Source organism: Sinocyclocheilus grahami, unplaced genomic scaffold (assembly GCF_001515645.1).
Source record: "Sinocyclocheilus grahami isolate Dianchi unplaced genomic scaffold, SAMN03320097.WGS_v1.1 scaffold197.1, whole genome shotgun sequence".
NCBI lineage: Eukaryota > Metazoa > Chordata > Actinopteri > Cypriniformes > Cyprinidae > Sinocyclocheilus > Sinocyclocheilus grahami.
Genome location: NW_015505376.1, coordinates 1,230,158 through 1,242,951, shown reverse-complemented (window position 1 = coordinate 1,242,951; position 12,794 = coordinate 1,230,158). Strand labels below are relative to the sequence as shown.

At 35.7% G+C, this 12,794-nt stretch overlaps 1 protein-coding gene across 7 annotated transcripts in view; it reads right to left on the bottom strand.

Moving 5' to 3' along the window:
* LOC107595142 (centrosome and spindle pole-associated protein 1-like) overlaps nucleotides 1–12,794 on the bottom strand; it is a 38,383-nt gene that overhangs the window by 17,616 nt on the left and 7,973 nt on the right. For 6 of the 7 annotated variants that reach the window (XR_001610237.1, XM_016285478.1, XM_016285477.1 and 3 more), the window contains 16 exons: nucleotides 12,637–12,716; nucleotides 12,448–12,544; nucleotides 12,289–12,346; nucleotides 11,190–11,539; nucleotides 10,358–10,473; nucleotides 10,048–10,132; nucleotides 9,616–9,727; nucleotides 6,095–6,242; nucleotides 5,012–5,110; nucleotides 4,599–4,720; nucleotides 4,374–4,523; nucleotides 3,588–3,731; nucleotides 3,410–3,517; nucleotides 1,738–1,804; nucleotides 1,532–1,658; nucleotides 1,111–1,250 (listed from right to left, as the gene is read on the bottom strand). Coding sequence is in view for 6 of the 7 variants with exons in the window: in XM_016285478.1 (XP_016140964.1) it covers nucleotides 1,111–1,250; nucleotides 1,532–1,658; nucleotides 1,738–1,804; nucleotides 3,410–3,517; nucleotides 3,588–3,731; nucleotides 4,374–4,523; nucleotides 4,599–4,720; nucleotides 5,012–5,110; nucleotides 6,095–6,242; nucleotides 9,616–9,727; nucleotides 10,048–10,132; nucleotides 10,358–10,473; nucleotides 11,190–11,539; nucleotides 12,289–12,346; nucleotides 12,448–12,544; nucleotides 12,637–12,716 (2,003 nt within the window). In the remaining variant the exon portion in view is untranslated. Of the gene's footprint in view, nucleotides 1–1,110; nucleotides 1,251–1,531; nucleotides 1,659–1,737; nucleotides 1,805–3,409; nucleotides 3,518–3,587; nucleotides 3,732–4,373; nucleotides 4,524–4,598; nucleotides 4,721–5,011; nucleotides 5,111–6,094; nucleotides 6,243–7,943; nucleotides 8,056–9,615; nucleotides 9,728–10,047; nucleotides 10,133–10,357; nucleotides 10,474–11,189; nucleotides 11,540–12,288; nucleotides 12,347–12,447; nucleotides 12,545–12,636; nucleotides 12,717–12,794 lie in introns of all 7 variants that reach the window. The other variant, XM_016285475.1, reaches the window with a different exon arrangement.

The following is a 12,794-nucleotide window of genomic DNA, read 5'->3' as shown; positions in this document are numbered from 1 at the left end:
GAACATCAGCTCTGCCACACCCAAAGCAGTTGGCACAGCGATGTAGAGAGAGAATCAGAGCTAAAATAAAGAGCATGACAAAGCAAGGGCATGGAGCAAAGTGCTGAGTCACGGTTCACAGAGATGCTACTCATTTCTCTCCTGCAGGGGGGTTTGATGACTGATACGGCCATTCACCCCATGAGGTGGGCAGATGGAGAGGAAGAGCTGTTGAATCCATTTTTTGAGCAGAGAATAAGGTTAAAAGTTTTCATGAGTGACATGAAACTGATATTCCTCTAAGAAAACACATTAACATTTGATACTATATTAGCATCAAAATAATCCTAGTTTCATTCAACCATATCCAGGTTTTTGCTCTATGGATGCAAGCGTAATTGACAGACTGTGTTATTTTAGTATTATTTATATACTATTACAGTACTTATTCCCATTTTGAATCAGCTTTTATTTTTGAATTAGCTTTTATATTTTCAGTTTTCACTTTAGTTTTAGTTTAGTAATTTTACTATGCGTTTATCATTTCTTCAGATTTCTATGCATCTTTATTTTATATCTATTTCAGTTTTGCCAATTTTGTTCTTCAACTTTACATTTTTATCATGCAAGTATTTTTATTTTTCATTTTGTTTCTATTTATTTATATATTTTATCTTCAGCTTCTTTTCATTTAATGTAATCAATTATTTGTAGTTAACAGTAATAACCTCGATTACAAATAGCTACTTTTTTTATATTAACTTCCTCTATCCACCCATCCATTCAGCACTAGTTTTAGAGTTGACTCTAAAACTAGAAATCCTTTCATGGCAAGTCAGTCCACTCGTTGGCCATCTTGGCATGCAGTATTTCGCTGAACTCATTTAGCCAGTGTGGTAATGTGTAACTTTAATAGGTATCTGAAGAGCATATGGTAGTTTTTTGATGTTACACTGAAGCTAACAAAGGATCAGAGCGTGAGTAACAGGAAATGAGTGAGCCTATTGGTGGATATGTGAAGGTAATAAAGGCAGGTGAATGGGATTCTGGGAGCCATCATGGTTGTGTGAAATTACAGACCGTTGAAGAGGTTTTTCAAGCAAAAGACAGGAAATTCTGTGTCACATTTACCTCTGTACTTCGGACGGTTAAACTCCTGCAGGTTCTGCATGTTGACCGCTGCAGTGGTGTGGGAAGCCGGCCTCCTGATGTGGACTTGTTTGCGTAGCCTCGCCACTTCAAAAACATCCTCCGGGATGTGCTCTCTTGGCCTGTTCAAAATGTAAAGCATAAGGATCAGAGGGACAACATAAACCTTGCCAAGATGATCTTGGATGGTTTATTTTGTGATATTGACCTGTTGACTGTACATTATCCCATATTACATGGCTAATTACCAAATAAATAGGGACAATGGTCAAATATGCAGTTTAGCAGTCATTATTCCAGAAAATATTGATCACTTAGGATGTTTGTGGGGGGGAAAGAACTTTATTATAGGTACTAACAGACCACACATGTTCTGAATGTGTCTGTACAGGATGTTTGCTACCTGCTGTGAACAGGAGGGGTGTGATCATTTCTGTTAGACTGCATCAGTTCTCCCTCCAGACGTCTCTGTTCGCTCCGCAGCTGCCTACGCAAGGCCGATAACTCCCTGATCACTGTATGCTTTTCTTCTGAAACACAAAGTCAGCATACAATTCAGGGATTCAGTCCTTTACAGCTCTGGTGGCTACAGGATGTGATATAAGTTACCTGTGGCCCTGATCTCATTCCTGCGTGCAGGCACTGGGGGAGAATGTGGTGCTGACATTGATCGCATCTGTTCAAAACAAACAACAAAAAAAAAAAACTGTAATTAGTCACTTCGCATGTCATTCACTTAGACGTTCCTGTCTAAGTGGGTGGTTATTGTCAAGAATAAGCTGTAATGTGGACCTTAATTGGGTGTTTCTTCAACTTTGGGGACATTTTTTGTGTTATTGTTTTTTTTTCTTTTTTTTATTATTAAAACTAACAAACTGTTTAAGTCCAGCCGTTGCAGTCTATCAGTCGTATAATTCATGGCAATGGTAACAAAATATTATCCAGATTGTTCAAACTGACTTAAAACTAAAAGATTACGTTCTCTCGCGCGAACTCATTCGGGAGTGGTGACTTTCCACGTATTCCCAACTTCTGAGCCTGCTCGCCTGAAGTTATGGTTGATTGCTCTTCGGCTGGATATCAACACACCCATTAACGTAAACTACACCAGAGCGCGTACACACCTCACGCACCGGATGCCGTGCGTGCTCAAAGCAGTTGGACATAGTGGTGTATTAGAGGTAAAATATGATATAAATACTGCTCGGTTTCTCACACAAACCGATCGTTTTGTGTCTCAGGACATCAATGTGTCATCACGAGCCGCAGGGTTTAATTTGGATTTGTCTGTGCATGTTTTTTTTACTCTCATAGATTTTGTTACCATTACCATGCATTATACGACTGATAGACTGCAATGGCTGGACTTAAAAATCATAATTTGTGTTCTACTGAAGAAACAAAGTCACCTACATCTTGGATGCCCTGGGGGTAAGCAGATAAACATCACATTTTCATTTTTGGGTGAACTATCCCTTTAATGTGCATTATTCCCAGTCAAGCAATGATTTTCTCAATTTATGTGAAGTGTTTGGAAATATAAATTAATTATACGTGAAATTAGCCTTAGCAGAACTTTTTTTGCCATTTTATTTATTTAAAAATATTTCATTTGACATATGGTGTAAATGACAATGATATGGAAACCCGTTTCCACCACTAAATAAAAAATAAAACAAGGTAATTGCGACTTTTTATCTCACAATTCTGACTTTTTTTTCACGCAAAAAGTCAAAATTGCGAGTTATAAAGTCAGAATTGCGAGTTATAAAGTCAGAATTGCGAGTTATAAAGTCAGAATTGCGAGTTATAAAGTCAGAATTGCGAGATCTAAACTCGCAATTCGGACTTTTATTCTCGGAATTACGAGTTTATATCTTGCAATTCTGACTTTATAACTCGCAATTGTGAGAAAAAAAAGTCATAATTGTGAGATATGAACTCGCAATTGTGAGAAAAAAAGAAAGTCAGAATTGCGAGATATAAACTCAGTATTGCAACTTTATGTCTCGCAATTCTGACTTTATAAACGGGCTTCCATACAATGACAATAACAATGTGGTGAGAGCGTTCATGACTTTCAACAACAAAAAAAGTTCCCCTGTTGATGCAAGTTTAAACATGCCTGGACACTGTTAATGAACAAAGTAAACTAGTGAGTTTGTAAAAAGTGTTTATTTTTTTATTTTTTTAATTGTGCCCATAACTAAATAAAAACCCAAGCATTGCCAAAATAGTTGGTCTATGAAGTAAGAAGTAGTTGTGCGCATGTGTCACTCACAGACAGAGTTGCAGAAGAGCGGTGGCTCTCCACCGATGGAGGTCTGGGCGTCTGCTGACGTAGTTTCTTCTGCAGGGCTGGTAGGGGTGGCGACGGTGCCCTGTGGACCTTTTGGTATTTGAGAATAATGGGTCAGTACATTGTGTGCACATATGAACAAATAATGTGCACTCCTCACCTCCTCCAGATGTGTCTGTTTCTCTCTCTCCTGTTTCTTCCTCAGGGCTAAGTTCTCCTTCTCCTCTGCTTCTTTCCTCATTTTCTCAGCCTCTTTACGACGCCCTTCGGCTTGCCTGACCAACTCCTCATTTTTGGCCATTTGCTGTGAAATAGGTGACAGAAAAGAAGCACATCCTGTGGTTCTGTACCTTTCTTTTAATTTGCACTGTGTCATTGTTCATCTAATTTTCACGGACAAGATCCCATCATTTTCCATTAATTTCAATAGTAATCTACATAATTTCAATAGGAATCTGGAATTTCATGTGATAGCGATAGAATTTCCCCACACAGATTTCACATTGGATTTAGGTTGGTCAAGTGAATTCACCACGTTGACTAACAGAAAGCCGGAAAATTATTTGGTTTGAACACGAGTTGTGCTTCACTGACAATGGATATAAATCTATTCTGGCTGTGAAATAATTTCACCAAAATTTTGGCAATGTGACTGCTGGTACAGTAGATGCTGTAACTACACCATTACGAGGGTAAAAGGTATATTTTTCCATTGACAGCCATTCAAAGTTGCTGTTTGTTAGGGATTATAAGGGAAAGCTTTTATCGCCGTTTTTTTGTCATGCTTGGTTAGGACACTGGGTTAAAGCCTTTAGAGGATAGACTATTTCAAGCTTAACACACTCATATATTCAATCTGGGTCAAGACCAGTGCTTCAAAGTGAATACATCTTCCTCTCAGCAGGCCATTTTTGAGATTCGCATGATATAACTGCAAAACAAGAACCTCTTTTTCTTTCCGACGCTTCCTCTCCTGCTCTTCCTCGTACTCCCTTTGGATCCGAGCTCGCTGTTCGGCCAGCCGCCTCTCTTCTTTCTCTTCCTCGAGCCTGCATCGCTCTCTCTCTTCTGCCTCCTTTCTTCTCTTTTCCTCGATCTGTTCATCCCAAAGATGACGATAAAGTGAGACGGCAAGCTAAAAGCACAGACAGTAGAAGACAGCAGTCCGTACCTGTTGTTTCAAACAATCCTTGTAATTTTCCTGATCATGGAGCTGCTGCGGAGTGGGCAGTTCATTGAAAAGGTTACCCCGGGCTTGCACAGACGGCTGAGAAGAGCAAAAACCTGCAGGCTCTACAGGGGCAGAAAAGATTTGGATGGATTGCATGCAAAGGTCTTTTATTTTTAGCTTCTAAAAGGTTTGATGATAGTATCCACAATCAGTTTTTTTAAATATTTATATTTCAGTAAATATAAATTTGTAATTTTTTAAAAATACATTTCTATTAGTTTTAAATATAGCAACTAATAGCCTCCTCTAAGTGCATGTCACTGCAGATGCAAAATTTGATTCCATTTAAATTCCACTCTAGTTACATGCTTTTTATGATTGTGAGTAAAACTGTAATTCTGTGGCCACAGTACTTGATGCACGAGGTAAAGTTTCTGGCACTGGAATCCGGGCTACTCTGCCTCCGGAATCATACGCTTCCACATTTGTTTTATGCATTTGTTTCAAATCACCTGGAAACACAAAAATGTTATATTAGTACTATAATTTATACAAGACATTTTCAGAATCAGTTTGATGATCAAAAAATATAGCATGGACAGAATATATATATACACAAATTGTATACATTTTGTTTCCAATCCAAAATCTGTAAATTAACTGACACCACGGAGCATCTATAAGTGGGAAGCTTGTGATTTATTTGAGTTCAAAAGTTTGGGGAGTAAGATTTTTTTGTTTGTTTGTTTTTTGCAAGAAAAAGCACATTAGATTGTTCAAAAGGGACTGTAAAAAGACATTAACAACATTAATCCTTTCTGAAGGATCGTGTAAATTTTATACTTTATTTTGGATAAAATTGTATCAATACAGCCTTGGTGAGCATGAGACCCCTTTCAAAAAATAAAAATAAAAGCAGTAAATAGCTATGTCACATATCATAGTTTTACATACCCCTTGTATCTACATATATATATGTATATGTATATACAGCATTGTACAATACCATATTGCCCTGAAGAATTAGTTGTTTAATATTTACTACCGTTTAATATTTAGATTTAATATTTAGTATATTAAACTCCAATGAGCATTTTGAGATTTTTCCAGTCATTCATGATTACTGGGTAAATACGCACAAAGAGTGTTTCTAGCTGCTAAATTATTTCTCTAGTAAAACTATATTCATATTCACTGTCAGAATTTCCATTCCATTTTTCTTATTTTTTCTTAATTGTCTTGATTTCCATGACCACAGGAACACTGATACATATAGATATCTGTGTCAACTGTAAAATACTTAAATGTAAAAATGCATTATTAATATCTTGCAGATTCCGCAAAGGGTGTGTAAACTTTATTTTTATTTTGCAGTACTCCCACTAACGGCCCACCATTTGTGGATTGCACTAATTAAAGCCTTATTAAACTGCAGTAATTGCAGCTGACTGTGGACAGGGAGTTGACTGAGTGAAGTGTGAACTCTGCATGCATACTGATGAGGTTTCCATGATAGTCCCTAAGAGGGGCTCCTCCTCCTGCTCTTCCCCAGGGCTCGTAGGCCTTCATCTCAGCCTTTATTTTAGCATCATACAGCTCCTTTTCCACCTTCTCACGATGCCGTCTCTGCTGTCGTTCTTGAATCTGTGAACCACAATTTAGACAATTAGGCTTTGTTCACACTGCACATCATCTGATTTGTTTTTCAAATCCCAAATGAATAACCAGAGTAAATCCTATCTGACACATTTCCACAAATCAGATTTGAATTATTCATGGGGTTTTTTTCTGTTCAAACTACAAACAACTAAACAGATGAGGGGAAAAACATTATTTCTGCTGCCTGCCTGAAAAAAACAAATGTCAGATATTGTAAGAATGTAACATCAAAATCAAAGTAGTATTACTCAACATATTGTAATCAGATTTTAAAGTACACAGAGGAGGAAAGTTCAAACTTTCAGTTCCTCACATTAAACCAACCCTGATCTGCCTCTAGATTCACTTTACCTTGGGAAATAGCAGATTCCGCTCAGATCTCTTCCTGTCAGACTGTTGAAGTTCTTGGTAAACTCTACACGGATTAGCATTCAAGGCCATCTGTCTTCAAACCCTTCACTGCACTATTTCAAACTCAATGATCTTGCAACCAGGCAGTTAAACAAACATCTGTCTAGCTATATATCTTTCAGTATCAAAGTTCCCCTGAGGAAATAGAGGAGGATAATGCAATTTGTCCTCCCTAATTCCTTCATCTGTGTCCACAACCATTATGATATAAAGATATCATCTGACATCCCACTGAGCTAAACCTAAACCTGCGGCCAATTCAAGCAAATCACTTCATAACATTAATGCTTTGCAATAGTATATCACCACTTTCCATTAATAGGGTACGTTTTGATGTCCCACTACATTTTTAAAAGCATTAGAGGCACAAAATTCCTGTTTTGCTTTGTACAGAAAACTATTAGATATCATTCAAAGTACCACTTAAAAGTTTGGGGTCAATAACTGTTTTGAATTTTTTTAAAGAAATGTATCCTTTTGTTAAGCAAGGATGCATAAAAATTTATCAAAAGTGACATTTACAAGTCAAGACATTTAGATGCTACAAAAGATTTTGATTTCAAATAAATGCAGTTCTTTTGAAGACTCTTGGGGGAAAAAAAGGCATCAACAAAATATTAAGGAGCACAACTGTTTTCAACATTGAAAATAATAAGAAATGTTTCTTATAAGAAATGTTTTCTGAAGGATCATGTGACACTAAAGACTGCTGAAAACTCAGCTTTGCCATCACAGATTTTTTTTAATAAAATCTGTACAAATATATTACAATAGAAAACTGTAAAATAATATTTCACAATATTACAGTTTTTACTGTATTTTTGATCAAATAAATGCGGCATTGGTGAGCATAAAAGACTTCTGTCAACAACATCTTTCCGAAGTTCTGAATAGTAGTGTACGTGCAATTAATTTTTATCCAACATAATTTAATAAATTATTTCATTTTAATTCATATTTTCTTGAAAAGTAGCAAGTTTTAATAAATGTGTCTGTATCATCACTCCTTAAATGACTTGATCTTGACTTGACATGATTTTGGTCCAATTTCTGAGGTCTTGACATCACAATTCTGACATAATCTGTTATTAATAGTCAATTAATTGTTGTAATATGACTGTTAATTAAAGAATGTTAATTAATACATTTTTGGTGATTAAAATGTAAAGCTGTGTAACCCTGTTAGTGCACCTTTTCATAAATTAAATTAAAATCATCTGCACCCTTTCTATGGCATGATAATTAATCTCATAACATAAATTATTGGGAGAGTACCTGCTGCTTAAGGGCTTCCTGATAGCTAACAGCACTTTCCTTGGCCTGCTGCAGCCTCTCAGGAGGAAAAAACGCTGGTCCTGAAGGAACAACTCCAGCATGGCTGATCGCTCTATGGAGAGACAGAGAAAAGCATTGTGTTCTTTTTTTGTTTTCTGAATAAATGTGCCCCCTACTGGTACCTCAGCATAACTTGCCATAAAACAATAACCAAGTAACTCAAACATTATGACTTAAAATCTATTCAGAAATTCATATTTTAAAGTATTTTGGATTTTATTTTGTCGTCATTTCAATGTGTATTGTTTTAAATGAGGTGCAATTTAATGAGTTGAATAAGCCACTTGCAAACGCATTGTAAAATCCCTGTCATGTGACCAACTAAATTCTGAAGCTAAATAACTGACATTCTGTATTAAAACTCATGCTTACTGTGTGAGGCCTCCAGACGGAGGCTGCAGAACAGGCCACTGTGCTTCTGGAGGGATGAGTGCCTGCTGATCCACAGCTGGTCCATCTAACACAAACAAAACAAACAAATCACATTAAACATGCAATCAACAGCTACATTCATCATAAAATTGGCAGGGACTCCAAACTATAACACAACTACTGCAGAAACAACTTTCGTATTGCAATACTGGCCAACACAAATATCAATGAATGACAGATAATAATGACATACATTAGCACAGATGTATTTAGTTTAACCAAATATGATATATGTGGTTATGCTACTTACAGTAGGCCAAAGCATTAGAGGCACAAAATTCCTGTTTTGCTTTGTACAGAAAACTATTAGATATCATTCAAAGTACCACTTAAAAGTTTGGGGTCAATAACTGTTTTGAATTTTTTTAAAGAAATGTATCCTTTTGTTAAGCAAGGATGCATAAACATTTATCAAAAGTGACATTTACAAGTCAAGACATTTAGATGCTACAAAATATTTTGATTTCAAATAAATGCAGTTCTTTTGAAGACTCTTGGGAAAAAAAAGGCATCAACAAAATATTAAGGAGCACAACTGTTTTCAACATTGAAAATAATAAGAAATGTTTCTTATAAGAAATGTTTTCTGAAGGATCATGTGACACTAAAGACTGCTGAAAACTCAGCTTTGCCATCACAGATTTTTTTTAATAAAATCTGTACAAATATATTACAATAGAAAACTGTAAAATAATATTTCACAATATTACAGTTTTTACTGTATTTTTGATCAAATAAATGCGGCATTGGTGAGCATAAAAGACTTCTGTCAACAACATCTTTCCGAAGTTCTGAATAGTAGTGTACGTGCAATTAATTTTTATCCAACATAATTTAATAAATTATTTCATTTTAATTCATATTTTCTTGAAAAGTAGCAAGTTTTAATAAATGTGTCTGTATCATCACTCCTTAAATGACTTGATCTTGACTTGACATGATTTTGGTCCAATTTCTGAGGTCTTGACATCACAATTCTGACATAATCTGTTATTAATAGTCAATTAATTGTTGTAATATGACTGTTAATTAAAGAATGTTAATTAATACATTTTTGGTGATTAAAATGTAAAGCTGTGTAACCCTGTTAGTGCACCTTTTCATAAATTAAATTAAAATCATCTGCACCCTTTCTATGGCATGATAATTAATCTCATAACATAAATTATTGGGAGAGTACCTGCTGCTTAAGGGCTTCCTGATAGCTAACAGCACTTTCCTTGGGCTGCTGCAGCCTCTCCGGAGGAAAGAACGCTTGTCCTGATGGAACAACTCCAGCATGGCTGATCGCTCTATGGAGAGACAGAGAAAAGCATTGTGTTCTTTTTTTGTTTTCTGAATAAATGTGCCCCCTACTGGTACCTCAGCATAACTTGCCATAAAACAATAACCAAGTAACTCAAACATTATGACTTAAAATCTATTCAGAAATTCATATTTTAAAGTATTTTGGATTTTATTTTGTCGTCATTTCAATGTGTATTGTTTTAAATGAGGTGCAATTTAATGAGTTGAATAAGCCACTTGCAAACGCATTGTAAAATCCCTGTCATGTGACCAACTAAATTCTGAAGCTAAATAACTGACATTCTGTATTAAAACTCATGCTTACTGTGTGAGGCCTCCAGACGGAGGCTGCAGAACAGGCCACTGTGCTTCTGGAGGGATGAGTGCCTGCTGATCCACAGCTGGTCCATCTAACACAAACAAAACAAACAAATCACATTAAACATGCAATCAACAGCTACATTCATCATAAAATTGGCAGGGACTCCAAACTATAACACAACTACTGCAGAAACAACTTTCGTATTGCAATACTGGCCAACACAAATATCAATGAATGACAGATAATAATGACATACATTAGCACAGATGTATTTAGTTTAACCAAATATGATATATGTGGTTATGCTACTTACAGTAGGCCAGATTGGGGTCTAGAGGATTTCTAGCTCCATAATAGTAATGTGCATTATCATGAGTTTGATAGGAGTCAGCGAGGGAGGGACCCAACGGAGGACGTGCACCTGTAATTCTGACATCAGAAAACAGATATATTTCATTAAACATACATAAAATCCTGTCTATATTCAAGATTCTTTATTGTCACTATACAAGTATAGTGAAATTTGAGCAATCCTAACAGTGCAGTCACATGTAACTTAAACATCTGTAATACAGAAAAAAAAAAAAACATATATATACAGTGGGGCAAAAAAGTATTTAGTCAGCCACCAATTGTGCAAGTTCTCCCACTTAAAAAGATGAGAGAGGCCTGTAATTTTCATCATAGGTATACCTCAACTATGAGAGACAAAATGAGAAAAAAAAATCCAGAAAATCACATTGTAGGATTTTTAAAGAATTAATTGGTAAATTCCTCGGTAAAATAAGTATTTGGTCACCTACAAACAAGCAAGATTTCTGGCTCTCACAGACCTGTAACTTCTTCTTTAAGAGGCTCCTCGTGATTTTCTGGATTTTTTTTTCTCATTTTGTCTCTCATAGTTGAGGTATACCTATGATGAAAATTACAGGCCTCTCTCATCTTTTTAAGTGGGAGAACTTGCACAATTGGTGGCTGACTAAATACTTTTTTTCCCCACTGTATATATATATATAGTATTATTATTTATTAAGGTATGTTATTAAATAGCTTATCTTTTGTTTTCAGTACAATTACATTACATTTCAGTACAATTGTTGTTTCAGTGCAAAATCTAAGAACATAACTCAAAATCTAAGACAAACCTTGGGGCAACTATCTCCCCCAGGGTTCTTGCGAGGCTTCTGTGATTGTCTTCAGTAAGAGAGGTGGTATCATTGGCCCCAAACCCTGCTCCAGCCTCTAGACCAAGGCCTGGTGTGTTAGCCAGCTGGCTTAAGACAGTGCTATGGTCTAGAGATGGAGACTGGAAAGCAGCACGGGGTCTCTCAGGGGGTGCTGTCTCCTTTGGTGGCTGTAGAGATCTCTCTTCTTTGAGCCACCTGGCAGAGTCAGCCCTGAACTCCTCCAGACCCAGCCCTGGGTGGTAGGATACATCCATTCTCCTACCCTCGCGTTCCTGGGTCACGGCACCAAATTGTTTGATTCTGTTTGGCTGTGGGAAACAAGGTGAGATGGCTGTAAATAGGAGCACAGAAGGTGTTGCACAGCTATGGCCGCAGTGAAAATGTGTGTCAAAGTCTAGTCTATCGACTCAAATTCTGTTCCAATGTGAGAGAGGAACAAAAACATCTTATTGCATGCTATATTACAAATCTTCTAAAGCCATACAATTACTTTGTGTGAGGAACAGGCCAAAATTCAAGTTATTCACTGATAATCACCTATTTAAAATATAGTGCCATGTTTTGTATGAACTACTTTTTTTTGGTTTTGTTTTTCCATTTCATTATGGCCACAAGAAAATAAAGTACATTTTAGAACCATTGAGAGTTTTTGCATACTGAATGCTTCATAACAATCTGAAGAGCTTAAAGACAAAAAATTAATATTTTGCATAAAATAAGCTTCATTTTAATTTTATTACTTCATATTTTTTCACATTTTATTATTAATTCATAATTATATATTATATTATAATAATTGTACTTCTTGTTCTTTAAATGTCATTATGCAAAAAAATTTAAAATTTAAATTAAGCAGCACATTCCAAGTTATTTCCCATTTTTAAATCTTAAGATTTTAAATATTAAAAAATACAATAAATATAATATAATTAAACATCTAGAAATTTTATGCTTATTAATTAATTTAAAATAAAAACCTATTCTTTAAATTTAATATAGAAACCATATAAAATCTAAATATAAAACAATGAATATTCAAAAGCCTGAGGACCTACACCTTTTTTTCAGGATCAACAGCGCCTGTTGCAGCCACTCTCAACTCTAGCTCCTTCTCCCTGTAAAATTGAGTTTAGATGGTGAAGTGAATATTTGAGCCCTTAAAGGTTTTAATTCAAATACCTACAATCAGCATATCAAAATACTTGATGTTTCTCACTTCCTTTTGTTCTTCTGTTGTTCGGCTATTTGCTGTAGCAGCTCCAGTCTGTACCGTTCCTTCCTCCTCTGAGAGGCCTCGATACCTTCAGTAGCACCTAAATAACCCAGTCACAGGTCGGAAATTATTCAAATTTTTATATATAAATTCTACATACAGTTTGATTTGACCCAACACTCATTGTCTTACCAATCATGAGTCCTGTAGCAAACTCAGTCATGTTCTGCTTGTTGACAGATCTGCTTTGTGCTGGAGTCGGTGCTTGAAGACTACATCAAAAAAAAAAAAAAAAAAAAAAAATATATATATATATATAAATAAATAAATTCACAAAAAACTCCATCCAG